Source organism: Hyperolius riggenbachi, chromosome 3, assembly GCF_040937935.1.
Source record: "Hyperolius riggenbachi isolate aHypRig1 chromosome 3, aHypRig1.pri, whole genome shotgun sequence".
Classification (NCBI taxonomy): Eukaryota; Metazoa; Chordata; class Amphibia; order Anura; family Hyperoliidae; genus Hyperolius; species Hyperolius riggenbachi.
Genome location: NC_090648.1, coordinates 312,931,323 through 312,952,636, shown reverse-complemented (window position 1 = coordinate 312,952,636; position 21,314 = coordinate 312,931,323). Strand labels below are relative to the sequence as shown.

The window sequence follows — 21,314 nt, the reverse complement described above, 5'->3', positions numbered from 1 at the left end:
CGCTCCTGGTGACATCAGCGGGATCGAGGACACTGCAACGCAGGCGCAGTGGTTTTCAGACTTCAAAGTCTAAAATTCCAGAAGTGAACTGGAGGCGGGGCTGGAGCATCGGTGAGTGGCTGCGGGGGACCATTAGAAGCTCTGGGTAAGTTCAACTCATTCCCCCCCCCCCCCCTACAGTGTCCCTTTAAGAGCACTGGGGTGAGTGGGAAGCCCTGGCAGCTGAGGTGAGAGAGCTGTGCAGTGCTCTAGATACCATGTTAAAGTGGACCTCAACTCTTGCACAGGACAGAAGAAAAACATATAGAAATGTACGCTGTAAGTATGTAGAGAGTTTAGCCTGTCTAATTACCCCTCATCTGTGACTAAGCCCAAGTTGTAATTTGATCCCTTAGCTGTCAGCTGCCTGCCAAGGCAGAGAGCTACTTGGCAGGATGTTAATATGTCTGCTTCCATGACAGCAGGAAGTAGACACACTGCTGGTTTATTGCAAGATTTGTATCGGCAGTAACAAAGAAATGTTTTTCTGTAAAGGTTAATATGCTGTTGCGTATCTTTTATAGCAGAGAGGAAATTCTGAGTTCAGAACCACTTTAAAGTCTTAATGTTAAATGTGATGCAGAGTACTGGAAACAGTATACTGCATTAACCACCTGAGCGGTCTGGACGAGCTCAGCTCGTCCAACACCGCTGGAGGCTGCCGCTCAGGCCCTGCTGGGCCGATTTTAATGAAATAAAAAGCAGCACACTCAGCCAGCACTTTGCCAGCCGCGTGTGCTGCCTGATCGCCGCTACAGCGGCGAAAGAGGGTCCCCCCAGCCGCCCGAGCCCAGCGTAGCCGGAACAAACAGTTCCGGCCAGCGCTAAGGGCTGGATCGGAGGCGGAGGACGTCGGCTGACGTCCATGACGTCACTCCGCTCGTCGCCATGGCGACGAGGTAAGCGAAACACGGAAGGCTGCTTATTGCGGCCTTCCGTGTTACTTCTGGCCGCCGGAGGCGATCGGAAGAACGCCTCCGGAGCGCCCTCTAGTGGGCTTTCATGCAGCCAACTTTCAGTTGGCTGCATGGAATAGTTTTTTTTTTTATTTAAAAAAAACCCTCCCGCAGCCACCCTGGCGATTTTATCAGAACGCCAGGGTGGTTAATCTCTCACTGCTGCTTGCATGAGCTTATCCTTCACTTTCAGCTACACTGTGTGGAAGAAAAAGAAATCGCCAGCATTTTATGTTCAATGGGTTCAATGGCAGGCACACAGATTTTCTAAGATTTCGTGCTGAAATCAATGTACGAGCTGTGTGAAGGCAATCGAGCTGGTAGATCCTCTCTCATCAGATAATGATTGGAAAGGGATCTATCTGCTGGCCATATCGACCAGTGTATGGCCAACTTAATAGCCACCAGACTCAACCATCAGATCAGGAATTAATTCCTACCACACACTGTACACAGATTTTCAATAGATTTTAGCATGACCTCTATTGAAAACCTGTGGGGCTGTGCACGACCCGCTGGGTCCCTCAGCCCATCTGTGTGTTTTTCACTGGCCATGCAGATCTTACACACCTGTGCGCCAGCGCATGTTTTCTCTCCATTGCCGCCATGGTGCTCCTCCCTGTCTCTTCTCTCCATCTGCTGTGTCCTGTGAGAAACACCAGCCCCAGGTAAGTATAAATTCTTCTACATGCTTTGACTCCGGGTTCCTGTAAAACATGGCATGGCAGGGATTAACCACTTTACCCCCCGCGGTACAAATTTCTCCGTCCCTCCCCCCCCCCCCCTTAAACTCCCAAGGGACAGGGAAATCCGTACCTCCCGCGCTACCGCCATTGTCCGCGCTCCCGCACGCCGCCGCCAGCTCGCCCGGAGATCAATGAACGGGAAAATACATTCCCGTTGGTTGATCTAAGCACCCGCAATGATCTGCTGCTTCTATGAGAAACAGTGCGATCATTGTGATTTGCCCAGCCTTGTAGTGCTTCCTGTAAGCGAAACTCACTGTGGCCAAATAGTAAAACTACACCCTAAAGCATTTTACATATACAAATACATTAGTTTTACACAATAAATAAATAAGCTCATTACCTCTCACACTCCCCAATTGTTTTTTTTTTTCGCAATTACAAAAAAAAAAAAAAAAATACAATAAAAAAACAAAACATAAATAGTTACCTTAGGGACTGAACTTTTTAAATATTTATGTCAAGAGGGTATAACACTGTTACTTTATAAACTACGGGCTTGTAATTAGGGATGGATGCAAAACTGAAAAAAATGCACCTTTATTTCCAAATAAAATATTGGCGCCAAACATTGTGATAGGGACATAATTTAAATGGTTTTAGAACCAGGACAAATGGGCAAATACATTTCATGGGTTTTAATTACAGTAGCATGCATTATTTAAAAACTATAATGGCCGAAAACTGAAAAATGATTTTTTTACCACATTTTTTCTTATTTTCCCATTAAAACACATTTAGAATAAAATAATTCTTGGCATAATGTCCCACCTAAAGAAAGCCTAATTGGTGGCGAAAAAAACAAGATATAGTTCATTTCATTGCGATAAGTAATAATAAAGTTATAGACGAATGAATGGAAGGAGCGCTGAAAGGTGAAAATTGCTCTGGTGTTCAAGGGGTAAAACCCCTCAGTGGTGAAGTGGTTAAACCAGTCTATAGTAAACAATTTTTAGAATTTTATTGTGATATTTATACCTCAAGCTCCTTGCTGGAATAATAATCTTCTATGGTGGGGGACAAGAAGGCGGCATGGTGCTTCTAACTGCAAGTCCTACAGCAACAGTTGGCTAATACCTTGAAACTTCTGTAGAAACTGCTGTAGGTATCTGAAATTAAACCATAGTTACACAAGTCCTCGTGATACCAAATAAAAGCTCTAGTGTCAAAATTAAAGCTAGGTATACATAGGTCGATAACAGACTGATATGGCTAGCTGATCAATCCATCCCTAATTGGAAAACTATTGGTTAATGATCTATTCCTTCCAGGTGGATTTTGCACATAAGGAGATGCCCTTAGATGGTAAAGCCTCATCTACACGGTACAATTTTCTGTCAGATCGGATCTATTAGATAATTTCCAACAGGTCAGATCGGATTGCGATAGATTTTACAATAAATTTCGGGTACTTAAAGAGAATCTGTACTCTGAAATTCTTACAATAAAAAGCATACCATTCTATTCATTATGTGCTCCTGGTCCCCTCTGTGCTGTTTCTGCCATTCTCTGCTGCAAACCTGGCTTGTAATTGCCAGTTTTAGGCAGTGTTTACAAACAAACTAACCAGCTTCTAATAGGCTCAGCTAAGCAGAGTGTGTTAGTCACACAGAGCCTGCAGGGGGTGTGTACAGCTTCTAGCTAATCACAAGCAGCCCTGCACATTCCAGTCTGACTGCCTCAGCCTGACTGTGCCGACTATAGAGAGAAGATTAGATCATATAACAGAGATAACACAGCTACTGTGCAATTAGGAAAAGCTGCAGTAAGCCAGACCACATTAGAAAAGGCATAGGAACTTATAGCATAGAAGAAATAAAGATAAACAATTTGTTACAGAGTCTCTTTAAAGCAAAATCTATGGCAAAATGGATCTGAAACAATGTAGACATCTACACATGGTGCAATTTCTTATTAGATCGCTCTAATAGATTCATCTATCTGATGGAAAATTGTACCGTGTAGATGAGGCTTTACGTTTGGGGGCAACAGATGCCTGGTAGATTCCACCAAAGTGATAGCCAGAAAAATTAATGCATGTATGCATAGCTAGCTTTGTTTTGAAAACTTAAATGTAATGTTTTCTGTGTGGCCAAGCCATGGTGTCATTTACATTTCCTGCTTCCAGAGCAAGTATGCTCAAGACAGCCTGGATCCTCTTTGCTTGAGGTCTTTGCTGATTACAAACCTTGCTAAAACTGTGACACATGCTAGTTAGATGCAGGGCTTTGGAGTCGGTCCAAAAATCCACAGACTCCGATGACTCAGTTTGGGATTCCACCGACTCAGACTCCTCTAATTTGCATTTTACAATTTTGTTTATTAAAAGTATGTAACGTGAAATTCGTCTCTTAACTGCCAACGCTTAGGAATTTTACAACTGAAGTGAGGATATGTAGTCTACTATATTTATTCCCTTTAGACTAAAACTAGTCCTTGGTAAGAGTACTTGTAAAAGGTACAAACCGGAACGAAGAACATCAGGCCCTAGGCAATGTAAGTGAGGGGGCATGTAAGAATGATGTGCAGCTACTCTGCAGGGGAATGAGGCGATTCTTCCTCTATTACACATTCTTCATGCACAATCTGAACCAGGTTTATGGGTGACAGACAACACCTCTGTGTTCAATGTGCACAACATTCTCAGTGGATTCCATGCAGCTCTGTGGAGAGTGCATATGTAGAGTATAGTACTACTGTGTAACAAAGTAAACCTGAGACAGATGAAATTAAAGTTTTATACATACCTGGGGCTTCCTCCAGCCCCCTTCAGTCTAATCAGTCCCTCGCTGTCCTCCTCCATCTGGATCTTCTGCTATGAGTCCAGGTACTTGAGCCAGTCTGGTGTAGTGCGCATGCACACAACCCTCTGCTGCCGGGCGCATACTACACCTGTGCAGCACTATTGCGCAGGTGCAGAATGTTCCTGGCTGTGGGAGCGGCACGTGGCTGGACTGCGCTGACTGGCTGAATTACCAGGACTCATAGCAGAAGATTCAGGTGGTGAAGGACAGTGAGGGACTGATTGGCCTGAAGGGGGCTGGAGGAAGCCCCGGGTATGTATAAAAGTGTTCTTTTCATCAGTTTAAGGTATCCTTTAATTCGTACTCATCAAACCAAACTTTAACAACATATCAAATTATTTGATTTCATGAGCAAAGGCAGTGCATACATTTGCATAAACCAGCATCAGCGCAGAATTATTTCCATCTCATGGACATCTCTATTATTGACACAGCTACACATCAGGCTTTATTCTTACAGCATAGATGTTATTTAGTATATACAGTATAAGAGATTCCTGTGTACACATCATATATGCAGTCAATCAGATATGTATATCTGACTAAAAATATGGGGACTGCTTTAATGAAGCAGCACAAGTAACTAATTTTTATTTGTTTTTATATTTTTGTGGACTGAGCATAGCTATTACTGTATATATACATTATTTTTAATGACTTATCTGAGAAATAGAAAATTTTATCATATTTTCTATTTTAATTACAGTTACAAATTCATTAGGAGTTGGAACATTTTTTCCCGACTCTGACTCCAGGCACCCAAAATTGCTCAGACTCCACAGCCCTGGTTAGATGTCAGGAATCAAAACTTTAGCAAATGTCACATATACAGAGATTAATAGTAACTTAGCTTGCAAATTTAGCACAGTTGCTGCTAATTTCTGTACTTATGGCATAAGCCTAAAGGCTCAAGCAAATGAAACACAAACCATTGTTTTGGGACACTCATAGTGTGTATTTCAGGTAGCAATTCAGCAATGATTGCTGCTGTATAGATGAGCTGCTCTGTCTGCCTATTGGCTTGTTCTGTTCTATGAAGAGAGCAGAACAAATATAGAGGTTGGTTACCGACACCTGTACTTTTACACTTTTGCCTGCAATGATCACATCAGGTGTGTATGAAGCTTTTTTTATGTGACAGCTAAGGGTTTCGTTTTTACATACAACTGAAGTGTGCAGTGTTTTGGAAAGCGAATGTAATTAAATAACACAGCAAATATCTGTTCTTGGACGGTAAAACATTGCGCTGACCGTTTCAGAGGGTTTTAGATACTTAGACATGTTTGTGACCGATTTACCTTATTTTTAATTTAGTATAATATGTACTTTAGTATCCTAAAGGGAAAATGAACTTTTTCAGAATAGGCTTGAATAGCCCTAATGTGGACCTACACCTAAAAACCACACTCTATATTAATCAGTATTGCCAGATCATAGTTTATTGCTATGAATAAAAACATTGTTCAATTTCCTGTGCATTATCATTGCTATTTTAAAAGATTAATAAAATGTTTTGGGCAGGAGGATTACTGTATTTTTTGGACTATAAGATTCACTTTTTCTACTCCAAAAGTGGGGGGGAAAAAAGTCACTGTGTCTTATAGTCCAAATGCAGGGAGTTCCTGACTTGTGAACGCCTGCCAATACGCACCTCCAATCCGCCGCAATGTCAGGAACTCCCTGTACTGTGCCCATGCAGAGGAGGACACGGGGACAAATGAAGGATATAAGGGGGACACAAAGAGGCATAGAGGAGGACAGAAAGGGGCATAGAGAACACAAGGGGGACAGAGGAGGACACAGGGAGACACAAGGGGCATAATCCACAAGATGCCCCTTCACCATGGATGCACCACATTTAGTATATATTTTTTTTCCCCCTGGTTTTTTGTCCTCTAAACCCATCTGCGTCTTATGGTCCGAAAAATACAGTACTTGGTAATCCTAGTGTTTTATTTCTATAGATCGTTCATTTTCAGCTCCAGTTCACTAGGATCATTATCATACGCACAAAGTTACAATGATGTGCAGAGCATGCCTGCTCCATTTTTTTTTCCTCCCGTTTTTCTTTTATTTTTTGTGACTCAGCTGCTGGGTATGGCTGTGCCTGATACCAGGTGTCATAGTTACATTATTTGAAGAATATTTTTATTATTTTTAATTTGCCAGGGAAAAGAAAACAACTGACAATCTTGCAGTTTTAGTTTCCTGGTCTAGAAGAGTTGATGATAGACAATTGGCAGGTGACTGGGAACCAAAATAAAGAAAGATATTAATGCACTACCTATTACACATTAGTTTTACCCCCCAGAGCCTACCAGCTATACGTTCATAATTACCTTGAGCTACTTTGGTGTCCTTGGCCTCAATTAACTAAGATCATGCTGGAGATAAGGCAAGAGAAAACTTACCTCCACACAGTAAGAGAGTTATCTTAGCTCTTTGTAACGATTGTGGAATTCTCTATGTGATCAGCGCACAGGATGTGCGCTGACACTGCGGAAATCCTCCACAAGCGTATAATTTGAGGGAACCCAGCAAAAGGTGCAATGCACCTGTAGAGGGAAATTCCTGTCGGCAGGTGGAGCTGTGGAGTGCAGAGGAACAGCTCCTCTGCCCTGCCACAGGCGCCAGATAGGAATTGCACGAAGGGAAGAAACGCAGGGCAAGATAGCCCTGAAAGAGAGAGATCAAAGCGACAGAGGGTATGTGTGTCCACCAATCTAGTCGCCACCCTGCGACGATGAACACACAACCATGAAGATCAGGTGAGAAGGCAATCACCAGAGATGGCGATCGTTAACAGCGACACAAGACCGAATAAGCACAGATGAGGAATGTATGTATGTCCACCAATCTAGCCGCCAACCTGCGACGGCGGACACACAACAGAGGAAACCAAGTGAGAACGCAATCGCAAGAGAAGCGATTGCAAAAGAGAATGAGCACAGGGACAGAATGTATGTATGTGCCCCAATCTACGACGCGACGGTGCACACACAACAGCAGAAACGAAGTAGGAACACATTTGCAAGAGAGGCGATTGCCAGAGGTGACACAAGGCTTAAGCAAGACAGGGCATGAGAGTAGCAAAGGCACAGCAATCATACAATGAGAAGATAAGGAAAATAACAAACGCTAACTAAACGCGAACACCGCACTCATTCGCAACAGCGAACGCGTTTACTGCGCGGTCTCCGCGTGTTAAGCACAACAGCGACAAGCACGCCTAACTAACCACCGACAGACAAACATGAAACAGGACGCGAGCGCTTGCTTAACGGTTACCTCACCGAGCCTCCTGCAAGCGTTCGTATCAGACCAGACAGATACACGAAAACAGGAATAAGTGAGAGATACGATCCACTGCTCTTTCCGCCAGAGCGAGTGCGATCCAAGTAAGGCAACAGAGCTGGCAGGATCCCCTGCTCTTTCCGCCAGAGCAAGTGCGATCCAAGTATAGCAAGATAGCTTAGCAGGATCCACTGCTCTTTCCGCCAGAGCGATTGTGATCCAAGTATAGAAACAGAGCGAGCTGAATCCACTGCTCTTTCCGCCAGAGCAAGTGTGATCCAAGTACAGCAAGAGAGACAGAACAGGCAATACAAATAATGCAATCCTGACTGCTCTAGCAAGGATGCCTAGCGCAGTCCCAGGAATTACTCTAAGCTAATCTTCAAACAATAAGCATGGCTGACACTCCAGGAGTGTTTCACAGGACAAACCCTTATGACCAGCGAAGTACTGTGGAATCACATAGTATATATAGAGCCAGCCTACAAAGGATGTGGCTAGGCAATTTGCATGACAAACGTATGCAAATTCCTCAGCAGCAGCAAGCTGCAAAACTGACAAAAGGTCTCTCCTCCAGAGACCTGCAGAATGCAGACCAGAACAGTGGTCAAAAAGCTGCCTGCCTGCGCAGGCAGCTGAGCGGATCATTACACTCTTCATTCCTTAAAGGGAACCAGAGACGAATGGCCAGCTAAAATAGAAAAAGATTTTATACATACCTGGGGCTTCTTCCAGCCCCATAAGCCTGGATCGCTCCCACGCCGCCATCCTCCGCTTCCTGGATCCGCCGGTCCCGGGCCCGTCCCTTCCGGTGGACGCGGCCAATTGTCCGCATCACAGGGGCTCCCTCCATACCCGTACGCATGCGGCTGCGCAGTAGGCAGCCACATGCGTAACTGTATGAAGAGAGCACCCTGTGATGCGGAGTATTGGCCGCGTCCGCCGGCCGACTGGCGGTAATGGCGGGACCCGGTATTGGCGGATCCAGGCAGCGGAGGACGGCGGCGTGGGAGCGATCTGTGCGTATGGGGCTGGAGGAAGCCCCAGGTATGTATACTTCATCCTCTCTGGTTCCCTTTAATTTACCTCTTCTGTAGTTATTTTCACACGCAGTTAATAAACAGCCTGTCTTTAACTGTAGAGTTATTTTAAGGATTGAAGCCTTAACTTAAAGACAGAAGAGTTAACTTTAGGTTTGCCTGAGGTAAAAGGTTTCCTGAACACGACATGCCTCATCACCATGATGACCACTCTAGAAACGTTATTAAAGACAGGAGATAAAGGGCAATTTTGTCTTTAGATATCGCTAAGGCATTCGACATTGTAGAGTGGGAGTATTTATATGCAGTTTTGGTATGTATGGGGTTTGGGCCATATTTTATAGGATGGGTAAAAATGTTGTAACATTCTCCCTCAGCAGTTATTAGAGCCAATGGCTCGGTGTCATCCTCATTTAGGCTTCAGAGGGGTACAAGACAGGGGTGCCCCCTATACCCATTGTTGTTTGCTATAGCGATAGAACCCTTGGCAGAAAGTATTAGGCAATCCCAACACATTACAGATTTTAAATATGGCAGTATTGAGGAAAAAGTCTCGCTTCACGCGGACGATACCTTACTATATTTGGCAGACACGCAATCATCATTAGATTCTGCAATATGTTTATTGAATAAATTTGAGAGATTCTCAGGGTTATCTATAAATTGGGATACATCCTGTTTAATGCCACTAGATCCTTTTGTAACACCCCAATCAGTGATAAACCTTGACTTGAAAGTAGTGGATTCCTTTAAATATCTGGGTATAATTATATCAAGGGATCCCCTACAATTCCAACAGTTAAACATTACCCCACTGCTAGATAGATCTAGAGCAAAGATTAAGGCTTGGCTTAAAGGGAAGGTTCAGGGAGGGGATTAAAAAAATAAAAATAAATTTCCACTTACCTGGGGCTTCCTCCAGCCCGTGGCAGGCAGGAGGTGCCCTCGCCGCCGCTCCGCAGGCTCCCGGTGATCTCCGGTGCCCGACCTGGCCAGGCCGGCTGCCAGGTCGGGCTCTTCTGCGCTCCATTTCCTGGCACTTCTGCGTCCCACGCCGGCGCGCTGACGTCATCGGACGTCCGCCGGGCTGTACTGCGCAGGCGCAGTAGTTCTGCGCATGCGCAGTACAGCCCGGCGGACGTCCGATGACGTCAGCGCGCCGGCGTGGGACGCAGAAGTGCCAGGAAATGGAGCGCAGAAGAGCCCGACCTGGCAGCCGGCCTGGCCAGGTCGGGCACCGGAGACCACCGGGAGCCTGCGGAGCGGCGGCGAGGGCACCTCCTGCCTGCCACGGGCTGGAGGAAGCCCCAGGTAAGTGGAAATTTATTTTTATTTTTTTAATCCCCTCCCTGAACCTTCCCTTTAAGCTTCCTCTATCAATCGTGGCCAGAGTGAATTTAATAAAAATGGTATTAATGCCTCAAATACTGTACTTCCTGCATAATTCTATCTGGTTGCCCAAAAAATTATTTAAAGTTCTTGACAAGATGTTTAGAGATCTAATTTGGAATAAAAAGCAACCACGGATTAAATTAGAACTGCTACAGTACCCTAAAGATGAGGGCGGGCTGGCTGTTCCCAACCCATGGATATACTTCTTAGCCTCCCAGCTACAACACCTGGGTGGGTGGGAACAGAGTGATTTAGAGGAATCCAGCAGTGATCTACTAAACTACTGGTTGGGTACTAACTCAATTTACGAAGCTTTGGAGGGTGGCAAGGCTAACCTCACGGTTCCAAAAGTGCCCACTCTTGTTCTTATGCATAAGATATGGTATAAGATTCGTTACTTACAAAAGATAGGATATACTAAATTTACACCAATTTGGCGAAATTCAAATCTTCCGGAACTGAATAATCTGGACTTTGGATATAGGTGGGAAGGGGCAGGAGTAGATAAGCTAAGTTCAATCTTTCTTAACGATAAATTAATATCGTTAAACGCTCTATCGCAGCTACTGCTAAATATCCCTAAGGGAACACTTCAATTTCAGTTTTTACGTTTAGCTCACGCAGTAAGGAATTAGGCAGAAACATTCCAGTTCAAATCTCAGACATCTCCCATAATGAACATAGTTGCACAGGCCTGTACCAAACAGAGTTTAATATCTTTATGCTATGGTATGCTACTGAATGATTTTCTTGGTAAATTTCCACTATTATGTAGGAAGGCCTGGGATAAAGATATTCCAACTTTATCAGACCAGGAATGGTTAGAGGCACTACAGGCGGTTCCATTGCTCTCAATTAATGCTACTCAAAAATTAATGCAGCTGCAAATTATTCATAGGACACATTATACGCCTAGTCGTCTGTATCGCTTTGGCTTGCTTCCTTCCCCGACTTGTACCAGATGTGCTAGAGAACATGGTGATCTCTTGCACATGCTGTGGAACTGTCCCAAACTTAGGAGGTATTGGGGTAGCGTGTTGGACGTCATAGACCAAGTATTTCAAATAAAAATCCCGCGCAGTGTTGGTATGCATTTTGGGGTCATACGACGACGGAAATATTCCTGAACATACTAGAATAGCAGTGTTGAGATCGCTATTTATAGCTAGAAAATTGATACTGCAGTTCTGGAAGAAAATTAATACCCCTTCCTTGAATATGTGGATTAAACAGATTAATAATAATAATAATGGCAGTATTTGTATAGCGCCTTTCTCCTGTCGGACTCAAAGCGTTTGCGAGGCAGCCACTAGAGCGCACTCAGTAGGCAGTAGCAGTGTTAAGGAGACTTGCCCAAGAAACTCTTTACTGAAATAGGTGCTGGCTTACTGAACAGGCAGAGCCTAGATTTGAACCCAGGTCTCCTGTGTCAGAGGCAGAGCCCTTAACCATTACACTTTCCAGCCACTCGAGAAGATTGTATATGCACATAGGAATTCTAATGATAAATTTGAAAAAATATGGAGTAATTGGCTGAACGCGCAAAACTTTGTTGATCCTGATATAGTGCGAGAAAGAATTTTAGCCACAATTGGTCTATCTAGAAGTTCTGTAAGTAATATGGGATAACAAATCTTTGCTTGTCATTTTTATATATCCTATCTTTGTGTGAATAACTGAAAACTTCTTTGATGTATGCTTACTGAAGGATGTAATGTAGATTCTGTTTTTATTGGTGACCTCAATAAAGCTCTTTTGTTGAACAAAAAAAAAAAGACAGGAGATAAGCTTAGTGAATTGAGGCCATTGGCCTCAATTCACTAAGCTTATCTCCTGTCTTTAATAACGTTTCTATAGGTATCACCATGGTGACGAGGCATGCAGTATTCAGGAAACATTTTACCTCAGGCAAACCTAAAGTTAACTCTTCTGTCTTTAAGTTAACTCTTCAATCCTTAAAATAACTTCAGAGTTTAAAGGGACTCCGAGCAGTGCAGAACCTATGGAAAGATGCATATCATTTTAAAGCTCTCTTTCCAATGATATATAAACCGCCACCCTACGCCTTTTAGTTTTCGCTATTTTTGCGATTGAAATTGCCGCGGCCGCGATTTCAATCGTGAAAATAGAAAAAACGAAAAGGTGTAGGGTGACGATTTAGGTGTCGCCAGAAAGAGGAGAACGAGAGCTTTAAAATGATATCCATCTTTCCATAGTTACTTGTATTACACAGGACGACACTTTCCCCAGTGTCAGCAGCTCCATTCAGCAGAAAAAGTCGCCCTGTGTAATACAATTCATTAGAAAGAGGAGAAAGAGAGCTTTAAAATGATATGCATCTTTCCATAGTTTCTGCACTGCTCGGAGTCCCTTTAAGACAGGTTGTTAATTAACTGCATGTGAAAATAACTACAGAGGAGGTAAACTAACTACTGAGGAGGTAACTTAGGGAATGGAGAGATAAGATAACTCTCTCACTGTGTGGAGGCAAGTTTTCTCTTGCCTTATCTCCAGCATGATCTTAGTGAATTGAGGCCAAAGTCTGCTTTGAAGACCAGGACATCAACCCCCTTGTGCCACTCATCAAAGGCTGGGATTTGTGTACTCTGATCCAAAATGGGTTGTGAGCTCCTGCTTGTAGGGCGACAACAGAAACCTGTAATATACAGCATGCAATACCCCAGTCATGTGGCTGTGTGGATAACAGCAGGGCATGCAGTATATTATTATTTAATATTTATAAAGCGCTGACATCTTCTGCAGCACTGTACAGAGTAGATTTAGTCCTGTCACTAACTGTTCCTTTAGAAGAGCTCATAATCGAATCCCTACCATAGCCATATGTCCATCATAGTCTAAAGGTAACCATACATCTAGCGATAAGGGGCAGATTTGACCAAGAGACAAATCTCTCTTCCCGATCAATTTCAGCATTATATCTTTCAGGAATCTGCTGCATCCACCACTGATGCCCTAATGAAGTGTTCCCCAACCCTGTCCTCAAGGCCCACCAACAGTACATGTTTTGCAGAAAACCACTAACATGCACAGGTGGGGTAATTAGTGTCTTAGCAGAGCTGATTAACTACCTCTGTGGCTTTCCACAAAACATGCACTGTTGATGGCCCTCCAGGACAGGGTTGGGGAACACTGACCTAATGTATAATTGTATGTAATGTGTGCATTTATACATTACCTTTCCCATGTTGTGGTGCATTGTGTCGCGGAATCCTCTGCTCTTCCATAGCTGCATACATGCTGCCGGTGTGGCATGTGACATCACATAAATGCTGCGTGCTATGCACCAGCAGTGTGTATGGGGCTAACAGAAAAGTGGGGATATGGAAGATGGATGGACAATGCAACATGGGACAGGTAATGTATAAATGCACACATTACATACATTTATACATTGCAGGAACAATGCCGGGGGTTTCGTCGCATTCATCGCTTGTCCCAATATCGCTCGCCTTTACCTCCGCGCACCCGACCGACCACGACGGCCTGACATCTTGCAGCATGTCCGACTAAGATATGCAACCAATTTCGGCCCAAAATTGGTCGCATTGTCGGTCGGGCATGCACTTGGTTGAACCGATTTTCATCCAATTATAATAATCACATCGGATGGTCGATCGGCCGCCAAGTCACCTGGTGTATGGCCACCTTGAGGGCAGTTTTGGAGGGAAGCCAATTAACTTTTATGTATATCTCACGCAGGCATGGGCAGAATATACATACTTCATACAGATAGTGCCCTGGCTGGGATTCGAACCAGTACTGCAAGGCGAGAGTGCTATCCACTAGACCACATTTTATATATATATATATATAGAAAAAAAGTCTACCAGTACACAAGAATTTTATTAGGGATGGTCAATGACATGCAAATCATTCAAAGTTTATGCAGGATCATGCAAATTTTGTATTCAGATTCATGCACCTTGCTGGGATCCAATGCCACATTGCTGGGATTTGATTGGTCTGTTTCTAGCTGCTTAAATGTGCATAATCCTGTATGAACTTGTAATTTTTTAACACTCCATATTACATGTAGGGATGGTCAATAAGATGCAAATTGTTCCAACAGAAAACCCATGAAAGCTAGCAAGTGTAAGATTTTGGGGCTACTCCACTTTATTAAAGAGCAATTTGGGGTATTCAGCATATATATAAAAATTGGATGTGTGTTTGTGCTGCCATAACTCAAACGCCTTGACCGATTTCAATGAATCTTGGTATACAAATCCCTTACTACTTGGTAATATATGTTCTGGGGGTCTCAAGCCTCTCCCCTGCACACCTGGGCGGAACCACAAACAGCCAATGAGAGTTCACCCTTTCATGTGAATGGATAAAATGTAAAAGTGGCAACCTCTCTCCTTTCTCACAGTTATAAAGCCAGAGTCCCCAAACTTAACACAGTTGGTGGTTACTTGACCAAGAAGAAAAATTCAGGGAAAGTGGGGGGAGCATAAAACAGCCAATCAAATTTCAACAATGAATTTTCAATGGGACAATGTAAACTGCAGCCATTCTTATACTGTTAATGGCAGGGTTCCCAAACTTGCCACAGTTGGTCACTGGACAACTGGGATTAATATTCAGGAAAGTGAGTGGAGCCTACAACAGCCAATCAAAATTCACCTATTGATTTTCAATGGGAATATTTAAACAGCTGCCATTTGTATACGGTCAATGGCAGAGGCTCAAACCTGCTACAGTCTGTCATTGGGTGACTAGGGTTTAAATTCAGAAAAGGGCCACAAACAGACAAGTACATTTGTTTGATTGATTTTAAAGGGGCACTATGGCGAAAAATTGTAAAATTTAAAATATATGCAAACATATACAAATAAGTACGTTTTTTCCAGAGTAAAATGAGCCATAAATTACTTTTTTTTCTCTTATGTTGCTGTCACTTACAGTAGGTAGTAGAAATCTAACAGAAGTGACAGGTTTTGGACTAGTCCATCTCTTCATAGGGGATGCTCAGCAAGGCTTTTATTCTTTATAAACATATTCCCTATAAAGGATTTATACAATGATGCTGGCCAGCTTCCCTGCTTGCTACACAGTTTTTTTGGCAGTTGGACAGAGCAACTGCCATTCATTAAGTGCTTTTGAAAATAAATAAATCCCTGAGAATCCCCTATGAAGAGATAAACTAGTCCAACAACCTGTCACTTCTGTCAGATTTCTACTACCTACTGTAAGTGACAGCAACATAGGAGAAAAGTACTCTATGGCTCATTTTACTCTGGAAAAAAATGTACTTATTTCTATGTTTGCACATATTTTAAATTTTAAAATTTTTCGCCATAGTGCCCCTTTAATGGGAAAATTTCAACTGCTTCCATTCTCACATTACTGATACCAAGGACCCCAAAGCTCACAAACTTGATCATTGACTGACTGGGTATCAAAGTTAGAAAAAGTGGCCAGACCCAACAGCAACCAAATACATACCCGGGCAATGCCGGGTCTTCAGATAGTATGTTATATAAGACAATAAACCCCTTATGTCCTTGGCTAGTCTCCAAAAGGAGGTGTGGTGCCATTGTACTTTCAGGTAATGCTATCTGTCCTAGGTTACCAGCTTAATGCGTTTCTCTGCATTGGATTTTAGCTTATTACTCTCTCATAACCTGTTAGAACACACAAAACTCTGCATGTCTGAGAAAAACTTCTTGGAACATAAAACAATTTCAATAGTTCAAGATATGTCTGTATAGGAGCTGAATGACATTAAAAACTATCCTCATGGACCTGATAAAACTACACCTAATTTTTAACCCTGAAATACAAAATAAAAATATGGAAGAACATGAAACAGGACGTTTATAAACAGAGATACAATTATTTATCTCAAACTTACATGCTAATTTCATGCAAACTACACACAACTTAAAAATGGGCAAGTCAAATGCACTTCCTGTTGATTTGCATTAACCATTTTCATATTATTCTCTGGGTATAGTTCTAAAGCAAAAAAAAATATGGCATACAGTTTCCAGGGAAGATAACCGAGATAATATATTATCACCTATTTATATAGCTCAGGTTTACTTCAGAGTCACTTTAATGTTAGCATAAAAGGCTGGCAAATCCCTCCTTAGTCAGTGCTGCCTACTCTCTTCCTGCATCACTGATCCTTACTGACTCCTTCCTTCCTGCTGCCATATCACCGATTCCTCCTGCTTCCTCTCTTCCTGCTGCTATAGTATCACTGATCCCTCCTGCCTCCTCTCCTCCTGCTGCAGTATCTAATCCCCCCAGTCTCCTCTCTAACTGCTGCAGTATCTCAGATCCCTCCTGCCTCTTCTCTAACTGCCCCAGCATCACTGATCCCTCCTGCCTCCTCTATTCCTACTATAGCATCATTGATCCCTCCTGCCTCCTCTCATCCTGCATCACTGATCCTTACTGACTCCTCTCTTCCTGCTGCCATATCACTGATCCCTCCTGCTTCCTCTCTTTCTGCTATAGCATCACTGGTCCCTCCTGCCTCCTCTCCTCCTGCTGCAGTATTTAATCCCCCCAGTCTCCTCTCTAACTGCTGCAGTATCTCAGATCCCTCCTGCCTCCTCTCTAACTGCCCCAGCATCACTGATCCCTCCTGCCCCCTCTCTTCCTACTATAGCATCATTGATCCCTCCTGCCTCCTCTCATCCTGCATCACTGATCCTTACCGACTCCTCTCTTCCTGCTGCCATATCACTGATCCCTCCTGCTTCCCCTCTTTCTGCTATAGCATCACTGGTCCCTCCAGCCTCCTCTTCTTCTGCTGCAGTATCTAATCCCTCCAGCCTCCTCTCTAACTGCCACAGTATCTCAGATCCCTCCTGCCTCTTCTCTAACTGCCCCAGCATCACTGATCCCTCCTGCCTCCTCTATTCCTACTATAGCATCATTGATCCCTCCTCTCATCCTGCATCACTGATCCTTACTGACTCCTCTCTTCCTGCTGTCATATCACTGATCCCTCCTGCTTCCTCTCTTTCTGCTATAGCATCATTGGTCCCTCCAGCCTCCTCTTCTTCTGCTGCAGTATCTAATCCCCCCAGTCTCCTCTCTAACTGCTGCAGTATCACTCCTGCCTCCTCTCTAACTGCCCCAGCATCACTGATCCCTCCTGCCTCCTCTCTTCCTACTATAGCATCATTGATCCCTCCTGCCTCCTCTCATCCTGCATCACTGATCCTTACCGACTCCTCACCTTCTGCTGCCATATCACTGATCCCTCCTGCTTCCTCTCTTTCTGCTATAGCATCACTGGTCCCTCCAGCTTCCTCTTCTTCTGCAGCAGTATCTAATCCCTCCTGCCTCCTCTCTAACTGCCCCAGCATCACTGATCCATGCTGCCTCCTCTCTTCCTACTATAGCATCACTGATTCCTCCTGCCTCCTCTCTAACTGCCCCAGTATCACTGATCCATGCTGCCTCCTCTCTTCCTACTATAGCATCAATAATCCCTCCTGCTGCCTGCTGTAGCATCACTAATCACTCCAGCCTCCTCTATGTCTGCTCCTGCATCACTGATCCCTCCTGCCTCCTCTCTAACTGCTCCAGCATCACTGATCCATGCTGCCTCCTCTCTTCCTACTGTAGCATCACTAATCCCTCCAGCCTCCTTTCTTCCAGGTCCAGCACCACTGATCCATCCTGCCTCCTGCTGTAGCATCACTAATCTCTCCAGCCTCCTGCTGTAGCATCACTAATCACTCCAGCCTCCTCCAACATCACTAATCTCTCCAGGCTCCTTTCTTCCTGGCTCAGCATCACTGATCCCCCCAGCCTCCTCTCATTCTGTTGTAGCATCACTGATCCCTCTAGCCTCCTCTCATTTTGCTGTAGCATCACTGATCCCTCTAGCCTCCTCTCAACAGCTGGATAGTGTAGTGGTTAAACGCTCTGCCTCTGACACATAAGACCAGGGTTCAAATCTCAGCTCTTCCTGTTCAGTAAGCCAGCACCTATTCAGTAAGGAGACCTTGGGCAAAACTCCCTAACACTGCTACTGCCTACTGAGTGTGCTCTAGTGGCTGCCTCACAAGCAGTTTGAGTCAGACAGGAGAAAAGAGCTACAAAAATACTGGAATGATTATCCTGCTCCAGCATCACTGATCCATGCTGCCTTTTCTCATCCTTCTCCAGCATCACTGATCCTTACGGACTCCTTTCTTCCTGCTGTAGCATCACTGATCCCTCCAGCCTCCTGTCACCCTGCATCACTGATCCCTCCTGTCTCCTCTCCTTCTGCTGCAGCATCACTGATCCCTCCAGCCTCCTCTCCTCCTGCTGTAGCATCCCTGATCCCTCCAGCCTCCTGCATCACTGATCCCTCCAGCCTTCTCTCCTCTTGCTGCAGCATCATTGATCCCACCAGCCTCCTTTCATCCTGCATCACTGATCCCTCCAGCCGCCTGTCATTCCTATTCCTGCATCACTTATTCCTCCAGCCTCCTCTCTTCCTTCTGCAGCATCACTGATCCCGCCAGCCGCCTCTCCTCCTGCTGCAGCATCATTGATCCCTCCAGCCTCCTCTCATCCTGCTGCAGCATCACTGATCCCTCCAGCCTCCTGTCATCCTGCATCACTGATCCCGCCAGCCTCCTCTCCTCCTGCTGCATCACTGATCCCTCCAGCCTCCTCTCCTCCTGCTGTAGTATCACTGATCCGTCCAGCCTCCTGTCATCCTGCTCCTGCATCACCGATCCCTCCAGCCTCCTCTCCTTCTGCCGCAGCATCACTGATCCCTCCAGCCTCCTCCTCTCCTGCTGTAGCATCACTGATCCCTCCAGCCTCCTCTCATCCTCCTGTAGCATCACTGATCCCGCCAGCCTTCCCTTCTCCTGCTGCAGTATCACTAATCCCTCCAGCCTCCTCTCCTCCTGTTGCAGCATCACTGATCCCTCCAGCCTCCTCCTGCTGCAGCATCACTGATCCCTCCCGCCTCCTGTTATTTATCCTGCTCCAGCATCCTTCACAAATCCCTCCAACCTCCTCTCTTCCTGCTCCAGCGTCTCTTATCCCTCCAGCCTCCACTTATTCTGGTTCAGCCATGTTAAACATTGGCAAAAGTGCAGGCCTGCTAGCTGTGAGATAGTTATGAGTTTGTTTTAGCAAACCTATCTAAAACGTTGATGTTACTAATACTAGATAAGTGCTCTTGAATATATCGAACAGCGTAATTTTCTATATTCACATCCTTATTTACCCACATCAAAGATGGAGGTTAGGTGTGTCTCAACCCACTCTCTAGTGCCTTCTGCGACCGCCTCTTCGCCGTTTTTGCGTCACTTCCCGTGTAAGCCGGTGTGTGGGGTGGCAGCGTGTTCTCCTCCATTGTGTGTGCCGTCTATTCACCATGGTGAGTTGTCATAGATTCCTTACAGTCGGGAGATTGACCGGAGCTGATGCCGTTGCGGCGGCGGATAGAATGCTGCGCGCATAGGGCTAATCGTTACACCATGCTGCTGCTGTCTGAGTGTCCTGCTCGTCATAGTGGGCGGCCTGCTCCAGGGTCTGCAAGACTCATGGGCTGATAACTCTAGACAGGTGCCCGTTACCCTTTATCCCGGCATGCAGTTAGACCCTGCTTGGTCAGGGAAACTTGTTTTTTTTCTTATAAATCCGACCATACTGAAGTGTAAATGTGTTGTGAGTAAAAGACTGGACTGGGAAGCCTAGTGATTGATAATTAGACATGAGTTTCCAAATCTGTTCACCTGTGTAAAGATCTGAAATAAAAAATCACTGAAAGTTGGAATTCGTTCCCATTTTTATTACTTGTGAACTTTGATATTATATATTTAATATAGTTTATCTTGCTCAAGCAATTGGGTTTCTGAATCTTTTTAGCCCTGTGCAAAATTGCAGTTCAGCGCCTGCTGATTCTGGCTTGTGTAAAGCGAAAAACTGATATTCAACATCACAAGGCATTAATGGCCCATGGTGGTACAGCTTGAGAGCAGCAAGAATAAGCATCTTTAGGTTTGGCAGGTCTGTCATACAGAAGTTCAAGATATCACTGGTCCCCATTGAGGCTCGATGCCCAATTGCAAAATCACTCTCAAAATACTGAGCGATTTTGCATCTTAAAACAAAGCGATTGCAGAGTGATTTTGGACCATCACTTTCATCTGTTGAATCACTCCAAAAAAAGTTGCAGGTTCTGCATTTGTGTTTTCAGCAAATCGCAATTGATCTGTGGGCTCTGCTCAATTGACTTCAATTAGCCAAGCGCTTTTGGAATTGCTGACGATTCCAAAGTGCAGCTAAAAGTTCTCTAGTGAGCTAAAGCCCTAATTATTTGTGATGTTTACATTTATTTAATTCATGTTGACAGGTGACATAACTGCTGTTGGTACAGAAAGCCTGTGGAGGGGACCTTTAGAGTCCCGTCTATACAGGCACTGGCTGGTATGTTACAATACTCTAGTTGTCCACAAACCGAGCAGAGTGGCGCACACAGCACATGCGCGAGTCTGTGACTCGATAGGTGCCCTCAGCAGTGCCTGTACAGTTGGGACTCTAAAGGTCCCCTTCACAGGCTTTCTTTACTACAGCGGTGACAGGCCTGACACAGTTCTCGTTTGGAACAGTCAATGCAGGCAGGGGGGGAGAGGCAATGTACATCTGAAATATTACAGATTATGGACCTGTCCACATCATTAGAGTGCATCAATTGTCAGTGATGCAAATGCAGGGACAGATTTAGAGTAGAAAGTAAGTTATTTTTATGTGGAAAAAAATAAACCACTTTGCTGGTAACTTCTGCCAAAATGCCATTCGTGACTGTAGTCCTTTAATTACCAACATTGTGTTCCTTTTATTTAAAGGACAACTGAAGAGAGGTATATGGAGGCTGCCATGTTTATTTCCAGTTGCCTGTTAGTCCTGCTGATCCTCTGTCTTTAATACTTTTGGCCATAGACCCTGAACAAGCATGCAGCAGATCAGGTGTTTGTCAAACCTGACAAGAATAGCTGCATGCTTGCTTCTGGTGCGATTCAGACACTACTGCAGCCAAATCGATCA

The 21,314-nt window shown here is 44.5% G+C and overlaps 1 protein-coding gene and 1 long non-coding RNA gene across 3 annotated transcripts in view; one reads left to right on the top strand and one right to left on the bottom strand.

Moving 5' to 3' along the window:
- Positions 1-19,713, bottom strand: part of LOC137563776 (uncharacterized) — a 35,579-nt gene extending 15,866 nt beyond the window's left edge. For both annotated transcript variants that reach the window (XR_011030434.1, XR_011030435.1), the window contains exons 1-3: positions 19,496-19,713; positions 2,720-2,850; positions 1,566-1,702 (exon numbers count right to left, since the gene is read on the bottom strand). This is a non-coding gene — a long non-coding RNA (uncharacterized lncRNA). The remainder of the gene's footprint in view (positions 1-1,565; positions 1,703-2,719; positions 2,851-19,495) is intronic.
- Positions 19,545-21,314, top strand: part of CCT2 (chaperonin containing TCP1 subunit 2) — a 36,755-nt gene continuing 34,985 nt past the window's right edge. Inside the window, exon 1 of the mRNA XM_068276691.1 lies at positions 19,545-19,644. Coding sequence (XP_068132792.1) covers positions 19,642-19,644 — 3 coding nt within the window. The 5' untranslated portion in view covers positions 19,545-19,641. The remainder of the gene's footprint in view (positions 19,645-21,314) is intronic.